This window comes from Octodon degus, unplaced genomic scaffold (assembly GCF_000260255.1).
Source record: "Octodon degus isolate 3935 unplaced genomic scaffold, OctDeg1.0 scaffold00163, whole genome shotgun sequence".
NCBI lineage: Eukaryota > Metazoa > Chordata > Mammalia > Rodentia > Octodontidae > Octodon > Octodon degus.
In genome coordinates, this window is record NW_004524739.1 from 2,474,845 (window position 1) to 2,493,364 (window position 18,520).

General features: G+C 47.2%; 2 protein-coding genes across 4 annotated transcripts in view; both read left to right on the forward strand.

Moving 5' to 3' along the window:
* Positions 1 to 8,898, forward strand: part of Rcc1 (regulator of chromosome condensation 1) — a 43,828-nt gene extending 34,930 nt beyond the window's left edge. The window contains exons 2-11 of one of the 3 annotated variants that reach the window (XM_004642888.2): positions 572 to 653; positions 1,334 to 1,399; positions 2,492 to 2,679; positions 2,856 to 3,035; positions 4,216 to 4,312; positions 4,425 to 4,547; positions 5,564 to 5,719; positions 5,935 to 6,054; positions 6,381 to 6,533; positions 7,792 to 8,898. In XM_004642888.2, coding sequence (XP_004642945.2) covers positions 572 to 653; positions 1,334 to 1,399; positions 2,492 to 2,679; positions 2,856 to 3,035; positions 4,216 to 4,312; positions 4,425 to 4,547; positions 5,564 to 5,719; positions 5,935 to 6,054; positions 6,381 to 6,533; positions 7,792 to 7,967 — 1,341 coding nt within the window. In that variant the 3' untranslated portion in view covers positions 7,968 to 8,898. Of the gene's footprint in view, positions 1 to 571; positions 654 to 1,333; positions 1,442 to 2,491; positions 2,680 to 2,855; positions 3,036 to 4,215; positions 4,313 to 4,424; positions 4,548 to 5,563; positions 5,720 to 5,934; positions 6,055 to 6,380; positions 6,534 to 7,791 lie in introns of those variants that run through there. The other 2 variants (XM_023703087.1, XM_004642889.3) reach the window with 2 other exon arrangements.
* Positions 8,899 to 13,139: 4,241 nt separating this feature from the next.
* Positions 13,140 to 18,520, forward strand: part of Trnau1ap (tRNA selenocysteine 1 associated protein 1) — a 22,872-nt gene continuing 17,491 nt past the window's right edge. The window contains exons 1-4 of the mRNA XM_004642890.2: positions 13,140 to 13,249; positions 13,662 to 13,759; positions 16,940 to 17,039; positions 17,768 to 17,820. Of these exons, the coding sequence (XP_004642947.1) occupies positions 13,223 to 13,249; positions 13,662 to 13,759; positions 16,940 to 17,039; positions 17,768 to 17,820 (278 nt within the window). The 5' untranslated portion in view covers positions 13,140 to 13,222. The remainder of the gene's footprint in view (positions 13,250 to 13,661; positions 13,760 to 16,939; positions 17,040 to 17,767; positions 17,821 to 18,520) is intronic.

Genomic DNA, 18,520 nt, shown 5'->3' on the forward strand with positions numbered 1-18,520 from the left:
AGTTCTGATAGGCTCAGGCAGAAGGATTGCAAATTCTGGCCCAGCCTATAGAACTTACTGTAACACTGCCTGAAAGTCAAAAGTCAAAAAAGGGCAGGGATGAAGTTTAGTACAAAGACCCTGGGTTCAATCTCTGATACCAAAAAGGAAAAAAAAAAATGTGAGCTAGGCTTGGTGGTGCGTGCCTATAGTCCCAGCACTTGGGAGACTAAGGAAGGAGGTTCACTGTAAGTTCAAGCCCAGACTGGGCTACAGAGTGATTTCAAGACCAGTCTGGACTGCATATAGAAAGAGCCTGTCTCAAAAAGACAAAAAACAGGGCAGGGAGAGGGCTCAGCAGCATAAACACCTACTTGGCAAGTACAAAGTCCTGAGTTTGATCCTCAGTACAAAAAAAATGCTTGTGGAACTTAATTTTTATGCATTTATTATTCAGTTCTTGGAATAGATTTTGAGAAGTGGAATTACTGGGCAATTCCTCTGCCTTTATAAAGTTTTTGGTAAGAATTGCCTATTGCCACAGGAAAATGTCTGCCACTTCCGACATGTAGTATGTGGCTTGGTTTTTCAGGACACAAAGATGCCACCCAGGCGTGTAGCTAAGAGAACATCACCCCCAGAAGATGCTGTCCCCAAAAGCAAGAAAGTGAAAGGTAAGTGGGCCTTGGCCTCTTCTCTCTGGGTGTCAGTGGCCTCTTGGAGCCCTGAGGGCCTAGAACTGGGCCCCTTCCTCCCAGACACTTGAAGATGAGAAAATTGAGTGTCCAGGGACCCCATCCTGTAGCTCATTGAATTCCACCCCCTTAGAGTCATAAAAGGGGCAGATGCTTATCTGAGGGAATTTGATCAGTGCTAGCCAAAAAAAACTACATCCTGTACTTGGCGTGGTGGTGCATGCCTGACTCTGGAGGCTAAAGCAGGATAATCACCATGAGTTTGAGGCCCAGCCTGAGCTACATAATGACATCATGTCTCAAAAACAAAACTATAGATCCTAGGACTTGATTCTAGGTAGTAATAATGCGTTGTGGTTAGCACCATTGGCTTCAGAGCTGTGTTTGAGTCCCTGCTCTATCACATTCTAGCTGTGTAGGTATAGACAAGTCACTTAACCTGGCTGAGCTGGCATTACCCTATAAAATGGAGGTGAGAATAGCAACAACCTCTCTGGGCTGTTGTGACAATTAAATGAGGTGATGTCCAGGATGCATTGAAGGATGTATCTACAGTTTCCTCTCCTGTGATCCCAGAGTAGGACAGAGACAAAAGAAAGCCACCCCAGTCTGGGAGGAGGGAGTGTGGGCCATGCTCAGACAATGTCTGTCTTTTGCAGACTCTCGTAACCGAGCAGTGGAGCCCACTGCCTCCCGCAGTGGTCCCAGCACCCGTTCCTGCCAAGGTGTCTGAGGACCAAGCCCTCCTGACCAGAAAACCCAAGCAGGTGGCTCCTGCCTGGTGCACCCTCTGCGCAGCTGCAGTGGCCACAGCCACAACCCCCGGAGAAGGGCCTGGATGCTATTGGATGGCCAGGCCTATGGGCAGTCTGCTTTCGCCAGCATAGGGGCTTATAACGCCCACTGGTTGGCACAAACCTCCCTAAAAAGGCTTCTATGAGTACTGCGCCCTTCTCTTTAGCTGTCAGCTCTGTTTTTCCTCTGAATAGGTTTGGGAATTGAAGATCACATCCTGAGGATTGAGGAGGTTGAAAGTAAAAACTGGGGATGATGGCTGTGATTCCTATAGTCTTCTTTGGTCTCCACTCTGCTAATTTGCTTTGTGGACTAGTTAATGGGAAAGTTAATGAACCTCTCAGAAGCTCTGTTTCCTGCAAAATAGGATTCTAACTAGGGAAGATGCAAAGTAGGCTAGCATTAATAAACAGTCTGGAGGGCCAGCGAGATAGCTCAACGGACTAAAGCAGCTGCTTAGGCAAGCACAGGGACCAATGTTTGATCCCTGGGACCACATGCCATGCCAGCCCCGCCTCCAGGGTGGGCTGAGCCAGCTACACACACACAAAAATAAACAGAAAGGGCAGACAGTCTTATCTGAGCCCTGATTTTTGGCACCATTGTCTCATACCAATCAGGAAAAAGATCCTATGGGGCTGGGGAGATAGCTCAGTAGAATAAGCGCTTGCCTGGCAAGCGCAGGGTTCTGAGTTCAATCCCCGGTACCAAAAAAAAAGGAAAATGATCCTACATTCTCCCTCACCACCAATACTCATTTCACAGAATTGAGAGTCTCCATGTTTCTGTTTCCTTGCTATGACATCAGTCGCTTTGTGCTCAGGTTTCAGTCTTCACAGAAGCCCTGTGAGACAGATACTTGTGTTACTCCATCTTACAGATGAGGAAACGTAACTCTGGGAAGGGGCATGCTTATGGCCTATGAAAAGCAGAGGCTTGAACCCCATCACTGGCGTCCTAAAGCCCTCTCTTCTTGTGACCCTGCATGCTCAGGAGCTCAGGAGCTGCCTTTCCCCCCTCAGTCTCACACAGGTCTCACAGTACAGCCGCAGGTGTGGTGCTGACCCTGGGCCAGGGCGACGTGGGCCAGCTGGGGCTGGGAGAGAGCGTGATGGAGAGGAAGAGGCCGGCCCTTGTGCCCATCCCGGAGGAGGTGGTTCAGGCCGAGGCCGGGGGTATGCACACTGTGTGTCTCAGCAAGAGTGGCCAGGTAGGTTGGCTTTGCTCCAGCTGGATAGGGCCTGAGTTTGGGGAGTGTGGAGCAGCAATTTTGAGTCACTCACATTTTACTGTGGAGATAGAATTGGTCAGCACAGCAGGGTGTGGCCTAAAGAAGAATAAATGAGGAGGCCAGGCCTTGCACTAACAGGGGCATCCTGGGTGCAGATCTACTCCTTCGGCTGCAACGATGAAGGTGCCCTAGGAAGGGACACATCAGTGGAAGGCTCAGAGATGGTCCCCGGAAAAGTAGAACTGCAAGAGAAGGTGGTACAGGTGTCAGCAGGGGACAGTCACACAGCAGCCCTCACCGAGGACGGCCGTGTCTTCCTTTGGGGCTCCTTTCGGGTAAGACTGGGTCTGTAAGGCTACGGTGAACCTTTGGGGCCCTCAAAACAATTCACTCCCAGCCCCACTGTGCGTACTCACTGATGGAGGCAGAGGCAGAGCTGGAGCCAGACCCAAGCCTCTCTGGCTGCTTCATCTGGATCTGTCCACACCACTGCTATTTCCTTGAGTCGGACACTTTGGGGTTAGTGCTGGCCCCGGGAACTGCTGCTTTAGTTCTAGCCTCGCCTCAGCCTTTCTTTCCCCTTCTGAGCCCTTTTCCATATTTCAAAGAGGATTTAGGGGAGGAAGCCATAGGGGTGGGATTGCCACAGCTCAGTGATTATAAGGCATGGAGAATAGACTTTAAAAGTTTTAGTGTTAAAATGCTCTTGTACTTTTTATTTTGAAATATAAAAATTAAGTGGGCCTGGCAGAGTGGTGCACACCTATTATCCCAGCACTCAAGGCTGAGGCAGGATTGCTGTGAGTTTGAGGCTGGCCTGGGCTACAAAGTGAGTTCTAGGCAGGCAGTCTGAACTATATAGTGAGACCCTGTCTCAAAAAGAGAAAAAAAGATAAGAAAGCAATCTGATAGGTCTTTTCTCCTCAAGCCTATTTGAAAAATTTTATTTTTTTCTGGAGAATTTCCTAATACATAAGAGTAATCAGAATAGTATATTGATCTTCCATCTATTTAAGATGCAGCTTCAATGATTGTTAAGTTCTAGCCAGACTTGTTTATCTTTTTTTTTTTTTTTTTGCGGAACTGGGGATTGAACTCAGTTCCTTGCACTTACCAGGGAAGCACTTATTCCACTGAGCCATCTCCTTGGCCCTTGTTTATCTTTCTCTTCTTTGTTGGGGTTTTTTGGTGTGTATGTTCAGCATTCTTTTCTTTCTTTCTTTTTTTTTTTTTTTTTTTTCGTGGTGCAGGTGATTGAACTCAGAAGCTTGCACTTGCCAGACAAGTACTTATTCTACTGAGCTATCTTCCAATCCTTCTTCGGGTATTTTAATGCAAATCCTAGGACATGTGATTTCATTTCCAAGTATTTCAGGATGTGGCCTGGCTCTAGTCTGCCTCTTCATCTCTGTCTGCTACCATTCAGTGCCCTACACCACATACTTCTGTGGCCTCCTACAGGCCTGGGCATGGCTGGTACAAATGGCTGATAAGTGCCCTATCCCTCCCTTCTAGGACAATAATGGTGTGATTGGGCTGTTGGAGCCCATGAAGAAGAGTATGGTGCCCGTGCAAGTGGAGCTGGATGCACCCGTGGTGAAGGTAGCCTCAGGTTAGTCTGGGGTCCTCACTGTGGGCAGGAGCTATAGAATCATGTTCTGGGCTGGCTCAGCCTCTGGCCTTGGTGACAAACCTTGCATTTTCTGCTGTCCTCTTGCCTTCAGGAAATGACCACTTGGTGATGCTGACAGTTGATGGTGACCTCTACACCTTGGGTTGTGGGGAGCAGGGCCAGCTGGGGCGTGTGCCTGAGTTATTTGCCAACCGTGGTGGCCGGAAGGGGCTTGGTAAGTGGCTTTGACATTTTGGCAAGCTACCCCCTAGTAGAGGCCAAAGACAGGATGGGTTCTATGTTCTGGCTCACACAACAAATGGACTTATAATGTTGCTTATGAACTGAGACTTTAGGTTTAGAATATAGCTCAGAGGGCCGGGGAGATGGCTCAGTGGAATAAGCGCTTCCCTGGCAAGCGCAAGTGTCTGAGGTCAATCCCCGGTTCCACCAAAAAAAAAAAAAAAAAAAGAATATAGCTCAGCATCACGATACCCACCTGGCAAGTGTGAGGTCCTGAGTTTGATTTCTGGTTAAAAACAAAAAACAACAACTGAGACTTTAAGACAGGGATGGTAGTACCTTCTATACAAGCACTTAGGAGACTGAGGCAGGAGGACTTCCACAAGCTCAAGGCCAGCCTGGGCTATATAGTTAATTCAAGGGCAGCCTGAACTATACAACAAGACCCTGTCTCAAACAAACAAAAGAAACATTGTGAATTCAAGATTAGTCTACACTACATAGAGACCCTGTCTTAAAAAAACAACCACAGGGCCGGGGAGATGGCTCAGGGGAATAAGCACAATCCCCAGTTCTGCCCCAAAAAACAAAACAAAACAAAACAAAAAAACAACCAACCACAAAACCACTCAGACTCACTACCTGGGTTTGAATCTTGTTCTGGTACTTCTGGCTCTGGGGCCATGGGTATAGCATCTGGCAGATGGTGAATTCCACATACATACCACCCGTAATAGCTGAGAATCTGAGCAAAGCATTTGTACTTTTTTAGCCCCAGTTTTCTTTCTTTCTTTTTTTTTTTTTTTTTTTTTTTTTGTGGAACCAGGGATTGAACTCAGGTCCTTTCATTTGCCAGGCAAGTGCTTATTCCACTGAGCCATCTCCCCGGCCCCTGGCCCCAGTTTTCTATGCTGTAAAATACAGATAAAAATCCCGGCTTAGCCTCCCTCTGAGGGCTTTTGTAATGGAAGGGAAACAGATTCCGTCAGAACATTTTTCTGCCTACAGAGCGACTCCTTGTCCCCAAGTGTGTGATGCTGAAGTCCAGAGGAAGCCGGGGCTACGTGAGGTTCCAGGATGCTTTTTGTGGCGCCTATTTCACTTTTGCCATCTCCCACGAGGGCCACGTGTACGGCTTTGGCCTCTCCAACTATCATCAGCTTGGTGAGTCCTGAGCCCAGCACTAGGCGTGACCTAGTGGCCTGTGTTCTAATCTTGGTCCCACTGCCGTTCATTGTGTACCCTTTATGGGCTCATCTGCCCCTTCAGAGCTGTAGCTGTTTTGTCTATAGTAAGGCTGCCCCTGTCCTAGTGAGGGTGGCCTTGCTGAGGCAGGGTATGAAGGGCAGCTCCCAGAACACCTTCACCCCTGATGACAGGAACACCAGGCACAGAATCATGCTTCATACCTCAGAACTTGACATCCTTCAAGAATTCCACCAAGTCCTGGGTGGGCTTCTCTGGTGGCCAGCACCACACAGTCTGCATGGATTCAGAAGGTAGGACCCCATCCTCTGCACTGGAGGCTGTGTTCCCTGGGCCTGACTCCTGGTACTGTAGTCCTTGGAAGCTGAGCCTGCTCTGTGCGTTGGGTCACATGCGGGTCCCCCTCTTCCCCCAGTGTCCTTGTGCATCCAAGGGTAAAATTCACCGGGGACCAATATGGAGATTCTCATAGGTCTCCTCCAAAATGAAAAGGAACATTGCAGACCTCCTCCTTGTCACCCTGGGAGAGAGACAGGCTCCTCAGGACATGGGGCTCACTGGGTCCACCCTCCACTCTGCCTGCAGCATGCCCTCAGCTGCTGCTCCTCTCTTACTGCAGGAAAAGCGTACAGCCTGGGCCGAGCTGAGTATGGGCGGCTGGGCCTCGGCGAGGGTGCAGAGGAGAAGAGCATACCCACCCTCATCTCCAGGCTGCCCTGTGTCTCCTCGGTGGCCTGCGGGGCCTCTGTAGGGTATGCTGTGACCAAGGATGGTGAGTGAGACTACCCGCCCTGTTCCAGCTGGGCCTGGGAATCAGGATTCCTAGCAGACTCCGGGAGGCTGTAATGTCCACCGTCAGTCAGAGCTGAGGTGCAATGATCACATCGTATTAGGATGGTGCTGCTTTGTTCCTGCCTCAACCTCTGGCTTTGATGGACATACATTATTTTAATAGAGGTGATTTTGCCGGCCAAATAGCTCAGTGGATTAAAGCATCTGCAAGCAGGCGCAGGGGCCAGGGGTTCCATTCCCCCAGGCCTGCTGTGCCGGCCCCACCCCCGGGCGATTGAGACTGGGCGTGGTGGTGCGTACCTGTAATCCCAGCACTTGGAAGGCTATGAACGGGAGAATCACTAGAGTCCCATGTAGTAGTGAGACCCTGAACACCCTGTAGACCCTTCCCTAAAATGCAAAAAAAAAAAAAGGTGATTTGTTTTGTAAAGGAGAAAAAAACCTAAAATGGGAGGTAGCACTGAGGCCAGGGAAGTAGTGGGGCTAGAATCTAGGTCTCCAGACTCCTAGCTCAGGCTCTTTCCATCAGGGTGGCCCCTGAGTTAGTAGTTTCCCAAGGACTTGGACCTAGGTTCCTGGGAGACAGTGTTTAGTATAGTCAGAGTCCTGAGTAGCACAGCAGAGGAGGATGTGAGCCAGTGGCTGCCAAAGCCTGAGTGGGTGGGGGCACAGCCCTGTAGATCTGTTGGAAGTCAGGCTGGAGAGGTTCTGGATAAAGTGGTTATTTGGTCAGAATTCCTGAGGAAGCGGGGCTTTCACTGTAGCTTAAGTTTTAGTCCTTCCTCAGCAGCACAGGGTGGTGTCCCTAGCACAGGAACATCCAGCACAGTCTCAGGGGAGGCCTCAGATTTGGAGGTTTGGGCAAGGTGTAAGGGAGCAGCCAACCATGTAGGTATTGAGTGTCATGGCTAGGAACAGGAAGAAATCTCAGGCATTTTTTAAGATCATCCTGTCCTTGGCTTCTGTCAATTTACCTGACCTCTCAGAAGCTGGGACCTCTCCAGGCTGCTGTTGGCCAAGGTGAATATTCATCCCTGTGTCCCCAGCTTCTTACAGTTTGGAAATGTGGGGCTAGGGACTGTGGCAACAGCTGCCTGTTTCTTTTCTTTTCTTTTCTTTTTTTTTTTTTTTTTTTTTGGTACTGGGGAATCAAACTCAAGACCTTGTACTTGCCAGCCAGGCGCTTATGCTGCTAAGCTACATCCCTAGCCCCTCACCCCCATTTCTGTTTCTTGCAGGCCGTGTTTTTGCCTGGGGCATGGGCACCAACTACCAGCTGGGCACAGGACAGGACAGTGATGCCTGGAGCCCGGTGGAGATGACCGGCAAACAGCTGGAGAACCGTGTGGTCTTATCTGTGTCCAGCGGGGGCCAGCACACAGTTTTACTGGTCAAGGACAAGGAAGAGAGCTGATGAAGCCAGCAAGGGCCTAGCCCCCTTCCTTCCCTCACAGAACAGGGAAACAGAGATGGCTCCAGACCCCAGCAGCCTCTCCCCAACCTCTCCTGAACACTGTGTCGTCTCTTGCCTTTTCCCCATCAACAGAGCAGAATCCTTCTCTTTTTCGTCCTCCTTTCTGGAATCATCCTGGCAGCTGCAGGATGAAGCGGGGAGAGAAGGGGTTGTCAGAAGGAACATTGCTCACCCTCACCGGAGACCTAAGTGGTTAGACCTTTTACCCCGCTTCTCTACCTCTCCCATCCGGCTGGCTCTGACTTTGCCTTCTACAATACCAGAATGCCCTCCCTGGGGGTTTGGTGCCTGCACTCTTGAGAAGCTGGGGCTCCACCAAGCCCCACTCTAGTTACGTGCCACTCTTCCTGTCTTCTAACAGTCCATGGGAAGCAGACAGTTACAGTCATCAGACCCAACTGTCATGGACCCAGGCCTGGGGCAGCTGGAGAAGGGGCAGGGCTACAGAGCCGTGGGCAACCCCAAGCCAAATATTTGGCTCCAAACAGGTGTCCATAGGGCAAAAGACAATGATTCACTTGATGAAGGAAAAAGCCAACTACTCTAGCTATTCTCCCAGAAGCACAAAGCATAGTCTTTGCCTGTCGGGTGTCACTATTATGGTCCCCATCCATTGGGCCTCACCTGTAGTCAAGGACCCCAAAGCCCAATGGGCTGGGCAGGGTATGGGCAGAAAGAGGATGGAGGTTTTATACACAAATGTACAGCAATATTAAGAGGTGAGGGAGGGGAATAGGCTGGTCCCAAGGAAAGGAAGCAGCAGTCTGTACAGTGGCTGAGAAAATGGTTTTAATTTTTTTAAATTGTAAAATATTTTGGAGGGGAGAGTGAAACCTTTTAACACTTTGAATAAAATTAGAGTTTTATAAAATAGTTCCCTTGTTTTTCTACACATTCCCTGTTTCTTCAAGGCAGCATTTTACCTTGTGCCAGGCCTTGTTGGGAAGGACGTAATGAGCCCAGGCCCTCAAACCTGGTGTCACCTATAGCTTTGAGGGTGTCCCCTCTGTGTACCCCCAAGGCTCTTCAAATCCATCAAATAGGAAAAATTTTTTGCTCCCCTAAACCCTTACCCATTCATGCTTTGGGAACCATTGGATTACAAAAAGAATTGATGGTGCCATAATACAAGAGAAATGGGATGAATCTTTTTAATTTTTTTAACCAGAATTTTAGGTATATTACATCTCTAGAAATGCTTTCTGAGCTGTCATACTTTAAACAGCAAATGTATTAAATGTTAGGGCTGGGGAGATAGCTCAGCTGCATAAGTGCCTGCCTGGCAAGCCCAAGGTCCTGAGTTCATTCCCAGGTACCAAAAAGAAAAAAGTGCCAGTCAAATAGCTCAGCAGATTAAAGCGCCTGCAAGCAGGCACAGGGGCCCGGGGTTCAATCCCTGGGCCTGCCGTGCCAGCCCCGCCCCCGGGGCACACTGAGATGGCAATTGAGACTGGGTGTGGTGGTGCAAGCCTGTAATCTCAGCTCTAGGAGACTGTAAACAGATCACTACAAGTCTGATCTCGTAGTGAGACTGAACAGCCTGTAGCTTCCCTAAAATACAGAAAAAAGAGAGACAGTCATAAGCTTAGTCTGTCCAGTAGGCACATTTGGGCCAGGGAGAAAGCTCAGTAGAATAAGTGCCTGTCTGGCAAGCACAGGGTCCTGAGTTAAATCCCTGGTACTGTTAAAAAAAAAAAAAAAAAAATTAGGGCTGGAGAGAAGGCTCAGTGGTCTAAAGCACCTACTTAGAACAAGCTCAGCAAAGCGCAGGGACCGCGGTTCAATCCCCCAGCACCACATGCCAGCCAGCTGCGCCCCCTGGTGGGTTGAGCTGGCCACACTAAATGTTTAAAAAAATTAAAAAAAAAAAATTACAAGACACCCGTTCTGCCAAAACCAAAAAGCAGAACAACAAAGACAAAAACAGATTAGGGGTAGAACACTTACTTAGCATCCGACCCCAGCACCAAATATTCAATCCCTAGGACCAAACAGAAACAATGATGCCTTACTATAGTTTATGCACATTTTATTTTTATTTTTTTTTATTTGTGTGTGTGTGTGTGTGTGTGTGTGTGTGTGTGTGTGTGTGGCCAGCTCAGCCCACCAGGGGGCAGGACTGCCTGGCATGTGGTGCTGGGAGATTGAACCGCGGTCCCTGCGCTTTGCTGAGCTTGTTCTAAGTAGGTGCTTTAGACCACTGAGCCATCTCACCAGCCCCTATGCACATTTTATTTTTGTCTTTTTCTCTTTTTGAGACAGGGTCTCCCAGTGCAGTTCAGGCTGGCCTTGAACTCACTTTGTAGCCTAGGCTGGTCTCAAACTCTCAATGATCCTGCCTCAGCCTTTCAAGTGCTGGAATTATAGACATGTGCCACCATACCTGTCTGCATGTTGTAAATTTTCATAAACATTGAGCAAAGAAATCAGGGCTGACCTACCCAGTATAGTAGTTACAACTACATGTGGTTATTTATATTTAAATCAATTTTAAAACTTGGTAAGTTGTACAAACCACACTTTTTTTTTTCCAGAACTGGGGATTGAACTCAGGCCCTGCGCTTATTCTACTGAGCCATCTCCCCAGCCCCACAAACCACATTTTGAGTACTTGATAGTGTATGGCTTATGTTTGTAGCATTGTACTAGACCAATATAGAACATTCCCATCATTGTAGATATATCTATATCTATAGATATATATAGAGATATAGTCTGAGGCTGGTCATGGTGGTGCATGTCTGTAATCTTTGTATTTGGGAGGCAAGATTAGGCCAGTTGGGACTACATACTGAGAACCAGTTTCCAAAAAGTGTGTAGTTGGGTGTGGTGGCACATGCCAATGGAAATTTCCAGCCTGGGCACTTTAGCAAGTCCCTGTCATCTAAAAGAGATGGAGGGGGCTGGGGAGATAGCTCAGTGGAATAAGTGCTTCCCTGGCAAGTGCAAGGTCCTGAGTTTGATCCCTGGTACCACCAAAAAAGAAAAAAAAAAAAAAAACCAAAGAGATGGAGGTAGAGCTCAACACAGGCTGGCCTCATGCTCATGTTTATCCTCCTGCCTCAGTCTCCCTCAGCTTGCTTATGTAAAAATGTGGGCTGCAAGCGCAAGGGCCTGAGTTCAATCCCTGGTTCCGCCAAAAAAAAAAAAAAGTGTGGGCCAGATGTGGGGGCACGTCTAATCCCAGCACTCAGGATAAGGTAGGAGGATCATTGTGAGTTTGAGACCAGCCCTGGGCTACAAAGTGAGCTAAAAGGCCTTAGTGAGACCCTGTCTCAAAAAGATAAAAAAAAAAAAAAAAATGTTTCTTCAGTGCCTACCAGATCCCAGGTATTACAGGAACTTGAATTTTATTTTATTTTTGGAGACAGGGCGGTCTCACTATGCAGTTCAGGATGACCTTGAGCTCACTTTGTAACCCAGGTTGATCTCAAATTCTCGACAGTCCTGAAGCAGGTTCTGCCAAAAACAGCAGAACAACGCCTGGGATTACAGGCATGCGCCACTATACCTGGCTGGAATTGATAGGTACTGGCCCTAGTATGACTTGCTAAAATCATTATGATGGTCATCTAATATAGCTGATGCCTTTAAAACAAACCCCATCTTCTCTTAGACCACCTCCCCTTCTCCAATTTATCTCAGGACATAATTTACTTCCACCTTTCCCACCGCTTCAGGGAAGACCCCCAATCAACTCCTCAGGTATATCTAAACATCCCCTCCAAATTCCACCCCTGGAAAAGACGATAAAAGCCTCAGCCTCCCGTGTTCTCAAAGAAAATAAAGCCCTTTCCCTTTTTCCTTCTCCCTATTTCTCTGCTGTGCCAAGTGCCTGAAAACACCTATCATGAATTTGATTAGAAAACAAATGGACAGGGGCTGGAGAGATGGTTCAGTGGTCTAAAGCACCTACTTAGAACAAGCTTAGCAAAGCATCAGGGACCGCGGTTCGATCCCCCAGCACCACGTGCCAGACAGCCCCGCCCCCTGGTGGGCTGAGCTGGCCACACACACACACCACACTCTCTCTCTCTAATAAATAAATAAATAAATAAATAAATAAATAAATAAAATTTAAAAAAGAAAACAAATGGACAGATCCTGTCCCGTGAAATTTTTCTCTCCAGCTGATGGAGAATTTACTAGCTACCAGGCACTGTGTTGACTGCTTTCCCAGCTTCACAACACCCCATGCCCACACCCCATGCCCACCCCAGCACGGAGGTAAACACTGCTTAGGCTCAGAAATTATGTGATGTCAGTTTATTTTGGGATATATCCAAAGCTGGGGATGTGGAGACTGGTAGGGAAGCATTTTGGGGCCACTCAGCCTCTTCCAATGGACGTCACCATCAGAAATGCCAACTGCCAAGCACAGAAGCTGTGTTTTTTGTTTTTTTTTTTTTTGTTGTTGTTTTTCTTTTCTTTTTCCTGGGTATCAAATAACTTAAGGCTTTGCTTGGGACACTCCAGCCTAGAAGCTCTTAAAATTAAACTATGAGGCAGTAGACATTCTGGGAGGTTGAGGCAGGGAGACTGCAAATTCCTGCTGAGCCTGGACAATTTCGTGACTTAGCAAGAGTCTGTCTAAACGAGGCGCCGAGTTCCACGGGAGGACGGGGGAGGGGTGTGAACCCATCAGGATCACGTACTTGTTCTAGTCGTGTTTATTTAAGACCCTCCGTGGGGAGGGCACTACCTAAGACTGGTGAGCTCCCCTGACGTTCTGGAATTTGATAGTGGAATGCCTGAAGGTGGGACAGGACCTGGGGATTCACCGTCGAAATGACATTATCGCGATTTACATTCCCTTTTAGTTCACCCCCCAGCTTCAACAAAAATCTCGCGTTTCGCGAACTGGAACGTGTTAGAGTTGTTGCCTTTACCATTTATGCTTTTAATATTTTACGACGAGCGTACACCACTTCTCTGGGTGTGCGCGCAGCTCCGCGAGAGGCTCGTCATGTACGGAAAGTCCCGAGCTCGGACCTGAGCCCCGCCCACTGCGACCCGGAAGCTGGCGCCCAGGGGCACTCGGGAAAACCCGGAGCGGAGCGCCAGCCGGATGGGCCGCGGACTTTCGGCGCGTGCGCAGAAGGCGTCGCCGGCGCTAACTCCGGGGCGGCCCCCACTGCGCGGAGTGGCGCCCGCGCGCGCCTCGCAGGCCCGCGCAGTCTGCGCCCGGGTGCGGGATGGCGGCCAGTCTGTGGATGGGAGACGTAAGTGAGCACGGCTGCCAGGGCTCGGAGGAGAAGGAGAGATCGCGGTGTCCCCAGGGAGGATGGCTCTGAGGGGGAGGGGACTTCAATCCTCGAAAGGCTGGAAGTGGAGGAAAGGAGCGGGTTCTGTGTGCCCGGGAGGGTTCCTGAGGTGGCGACCTGGGTACGTGGAAGGGTGAGGGAGGTCCTTCGAGCGTCGGAAGGGGGAGATTCCCCTGGACTGGGGGGCGCTGTGGTTAGGGGGCGGGCCGTGGGGTTCCCAGGTCCGGGGCTCTCTGGAGGGGCGCAGGCTGGAAGTGGAGGAGTTGGAGCCCCGGGCGCGCTGCGGGCGCCCGCGTGTCCTGCCGGGGGCGGGGCTCGCCCGGGACGCGAGCCTGGGACGTGACGCCCGCCCCGCCCTCCGCGTGCGCAGCTGGAGCCCTACATGGACGAGAACTTCATCTCCAGAGCCTTCGCCACCATGGGGGAGACCGTGATGAGCGTCAAAATTATCCGAAACCGCCTCACAGGGTACGTGCCTTTTTTTCATCTTCCCACTTCTTAAAGGATCGTTCTGCAGCTGTTATTCAAGAGAACGTAAATATCGAAAAGTCAGGGCTTAGGGCTTCTCTCTATCCCTGATAGAAGTCAGGGTGTCCCTGTACCTCTGATAATTACAGTGTTGAAAGGGGTAACAGTGCACGGTAGATAGCACGTTGCTTAATGACAGGACTCAAGAACAGACTGGAGGGGCCGGGGCGATGGCTCAGTAGGATAAGCGCTTGACTGGCAAACGCAAGGATCTGAGTTCAATCCCCGGTTCCGCCAAAAAAAAAAAAACAGACTGGATTTGAAAATGATTTCTGCAGTGTGACCCTTCTGCCTCCTAAGTGACGATGAGATGAATTCCCACTCCTTAGTGTCGTACCTTATTCGCTCAACTAATAGCAACAGATTATAGAGTGCTAGGTAATAAGCACTTTAAATTCATTATCTTTTTAGTTTTTGAGACAGTTTCACTGTGTAGTCTGGGCTAGTCTCAAATTCTAACGGTGATCCTCCTGCTTTAGTTTCCTATTTTGCTTTTTGAGACAGGGTCTTGCTGTACAGTTCAGGATGGTACCGCATTCGCCATCATCCTACTGCCTCAGCCTCCTGAGTGCTGATATTACAAGTATGCACCGCCACCTCAGGCTTCCAGTGCTGACTTTTTACAGAGATGAAGAGTAGTTGTCATAGGTCACTTCCTACATTCTGGCTTCATCTGTTCTTTTTTCCCTGGTTGTATTTTACCTTGTTCTGTCTGTAACATTTCTCATGTACTAGTCAGTGATGGTGAAGTTTTTAGAGCTTTCAATAAGCAGCTGGCTGTGATACACATACACGTACCTAGGTTCGTCACCACTGAAGTAGATGTTAGACCCAGACATTGGATTTGATTCTCTTAAAACATTCTTGGCAAGAGTACTTCTCAGATGATATAATATATAAACAAATTTTTACTGAATACATCTAGGACTGGCTGGCTTGGCAATGCTTATGTTCAGTTTATAAATTACATCTCCATTGGAATATGGCAGCAAACAAAAAAATATAGGCTGCAATTAGTTTATTTCTCCTTTCTTTTGGGCAAAGACAACTGGATTAACCATTCTTTTGTTGTTGTTGTCTTACTGGTTATTCATTGTACAAGATGCAGACATGATATGCTGTCCACAAACACTATTTGAACAAATCTTTCTAGTCATTGAATTAAGAGAAAGTAGATGTATATCTTTTCTTACTATTTTGAGTATACAGATACAAAATGGTCGTTCATTTGTATCCCCTTTTTTTGTTTAGTTTTGTCAAAGAAGGGTATTCCATTGACATTTAAATACTGTAGGTGCGTGAATTCAAAATATTTCAATATAGTCCAGTAGTCCATAATAGTAGTGGGTTTTCCGTAGGACTGGAAGGGGGCATGCCCCTTAGCTCAATTCTTTAAGTGGCTGCTTCAACTAAACAGTCAGGCTCATGTTGCTGTGGTTTGATCCACACAACTCAAGCCAGCCAAACCTGCCCTGAAAGCATTCAGAGCAAAAAAAAAAAAAAAAAAAAAAAAATACCCTCTCTCCATAGGACTGGCAATATCAGAAGTTATCGCTTTTTTTTTTTTTGCGGAACTGGGAATTGAACTCAGGCCTTTGCGCTTGCCAGTGAAGTGCTTATTTCACTGAGCCATCTCCCCCGGCCCAGAAGTTGTTGACTTGAGCCTTTTACAGCTCAGCATATTAATATGGCTTTACTTTTATACTTTGTTTTCATATTTTTCTGCTGGATGGTTAAGACCAAGGTAAAGCAAGACCTATATAACAAGAAATGTGGGCCGGGGAGATGGCTCAGTAGAATAAGTGCTTGCCTGGCAAGCACAAGGGCTTGAGTTCAATCCCCAGTTCCGCCAAAAAAAAAAACAAAGAAAAAAAGAAATGTTTTGGGGCTGGGGAGATGGCTAAGTAGAATAAGCGCTTCCCAGTTCTGAAAAAAAAGAAGAAAAAGAAATGTAACTTTTGTATCTGATAAGGTCAGTCAGATTCCCTCAGGATTTATCTTGAAACCCTGTACGGAAGTTTGTAGATCCTTTGTCAGTGTCAGCCATGTGGGCTGGTGGGAATGTAGACTGGTGCAACCATTATGGAAATCAGTGTGGAGACTCCTTAAAAAACTAGGACTGGAAATCACATTCAGACCAGCTATCCCCCTACTGGGAATTTTCCCGGAGGCACTGAAAACATCATATCATAGTGATATATGTTTTCCTATGTTTATAGCAGCACAATTTGTGATAGCCAAATCTTGGAACAACCAAGATGCCCGTTACCTGAGGAATGGATGAGAAAGATGTGGTATTTTTATACAATGGAGTATTACTCAGCTATAAAGAATGAACTTTAATTATAAGTATTTTATATTTATATAAGTAAATATAAACTTTAATTATAAGTATTTTATATTTATATAAGAATGGTAAGCCTTTATATTTAAGTGGATGCCGTTTGAAGGTATACTCATAAGTGAAATAAACCAGACCCACATGTGTAAATATTGTATAGTCTCCCTAGTATAAGAACTCAGAAGAAGAAATAAAAATAGAAAGGTATAACACAATTAAAAGGAAAGTGAGAATTTGAGGATTAGACAACAAAGAGAGGGCAAGGAGAAAAGCTAGGAAACATGACAGGGGCAAAGCCATACATTTATATGCATGAGATGGTTAGGGCAGTGATCCTGAGCATCTTCAGCAGGTTTGTTTTTTTTTAAATTTTATTTATTTATTTATGTGTGGCCAGCTCAGCCCACCAGGGGGCGGGGCTGGCTGGCATGTGGTGCTGGGGGATTGAACTGTGGTCCCTGTGCTTTGCTAAGCTTGTTCTAAGTAAGTGCTTTAGACCACTGAGCCATCTCACAAGCCCTTCAGCAGGTTTTTGAAACTAGCAGTTCATTGATAGGATTCTCACCCTGACTCTGCTGATACCTGTGAACTAAGCAACTGCACTGAAAATAGCAGTGTGTAATAGTAGGGTCATGCTTGGAATGCCTGTCATTCTGGTCTTCTAAATACATACTTCTTGTCATGACATAACAATTACTGCCATACTTTCTCTCAAGTAAATGTTTGTCTTTTAAAAAGGGGGGGTAATAACCATTCTCTTCTATTTGCTTTCTTTTCAGGATCCCAGCTGGCTACTGCTTTGTAGAATTTGCAGATTTGGCCACAGCTGAGAAGTGTTTGCATAAAATAAATGGGAAACCCCTTCCAGGAGCCACACCTGTAAGGACATTTAGATAATGATGATGTTACCATTTTTTACTGTCATTGATTACCATCACCTACTGAATCCCTACTGTATACTTACATCATTGTATTTAATCTTGTAACCACCCTTTGCAGTAGGCATTGTTATCTTTGATGGACCAGGAAACAAGTTTAGGGAAGTAGAATCATTTGCTCAAGGCAAGAAAGGTAGTAAAATAACAGAGCCAGGAGTCAGGCAAGATTGGTTGCTTCCAAACCCTGTCCCCTTAGGCCGCGGTTATAGTTCAGTGGCACAGTGCCTGCCTGGCAAGCACAAGGTCCTGGATTTGATTCCCAGTACAAAAAAAAAAAAAAGTTCTTCAAAACCTGTCCCCTTTCTACTCTGTGTCACTGCCTTCCTCCTTTGACAGAAGTTGTGAAATGCTAGGTCTTTTGCCTGGTCAAGAAACTGGAACAGGCTGGCAGCAGCAAGAACACATTTCAAGAGAGTTACATTCTGCTCTTCCCACAGTTACTTAGCTTACAGCTGCACCAGCTGGCACACCTGGGCTCATAGAACATGGAGCTGGCAGTGCCCTTAACGGTCATCCGTGCAACCCCCTCATTTTATACAGGACAAAAGGCTGAGGCTTAGAGAGGGGGAGATATTTTGGCCAAGGTAATTTATTTCAGTTTTTTTCAAATATTGTTTGCCTTTTGATTCACCTTTCTCTGTTTTAGTGTGTCAATTTTTAAATTTCCAGGCAAAACGTTTTAAACTGAACTATGCTACTTACGGGAAACAACCAGATAATAGGTAAGTACAGAGCAGCCCAAGGTAGTGTCAAGTTCCAGAAAATGTCTAACATTGTGCCAGTCATTGCCAGGAGGAGGATGGGGTGCCAGGTTTGGTTGCTCTTGAACATTTTTCTGTTTCTCCATTGGTGGACCTTCCTGGAGTGCGTCATGCCACCTTTGGTCCCTCTTCCAGCCTCCCACTGTTACTGTCCAGTGTGGAGGTTGTGTCCACTAAGAACCTACCTGTTATGCCTCAGTGAGATTGCACATCCTGAAAGCTCAGCTACTCCAGAGACAGGAGGATTGCAGTTTAATACTATCCTGGGCAGTTTAGTGAGACCAGCTCACGAAAGGGTGGGGGGCAAGGATGTGGCTCCAGGAGTAGGGTACCTCTGGAGTCCAACCCTATTACTATGAGGAGAAAAGAATAAATAGGAAGGTTGCAAATGTAGCTCACTTAGCAGAACGCTTACCTAGTATGCACAAGCCTCAGGTTCAGTGTCCAGCATTTGAAAAAAGAATTGTAAATTGGTTAGCATTTCAGTTTGCTATCTGAAAACTTGTTTTTTGCTTTGTCTTGTTTTGGGTTGTTTATTTGAACCCAAGACCTTTGTACTAAGATACTTTTTTTTTTTTTTTTTTGGTAAATTGAACTTACGACTTCATGTTTGCCAGGCAGACACTTTGTCACTGAGCTATATCCTCAGCACCCCCACCCC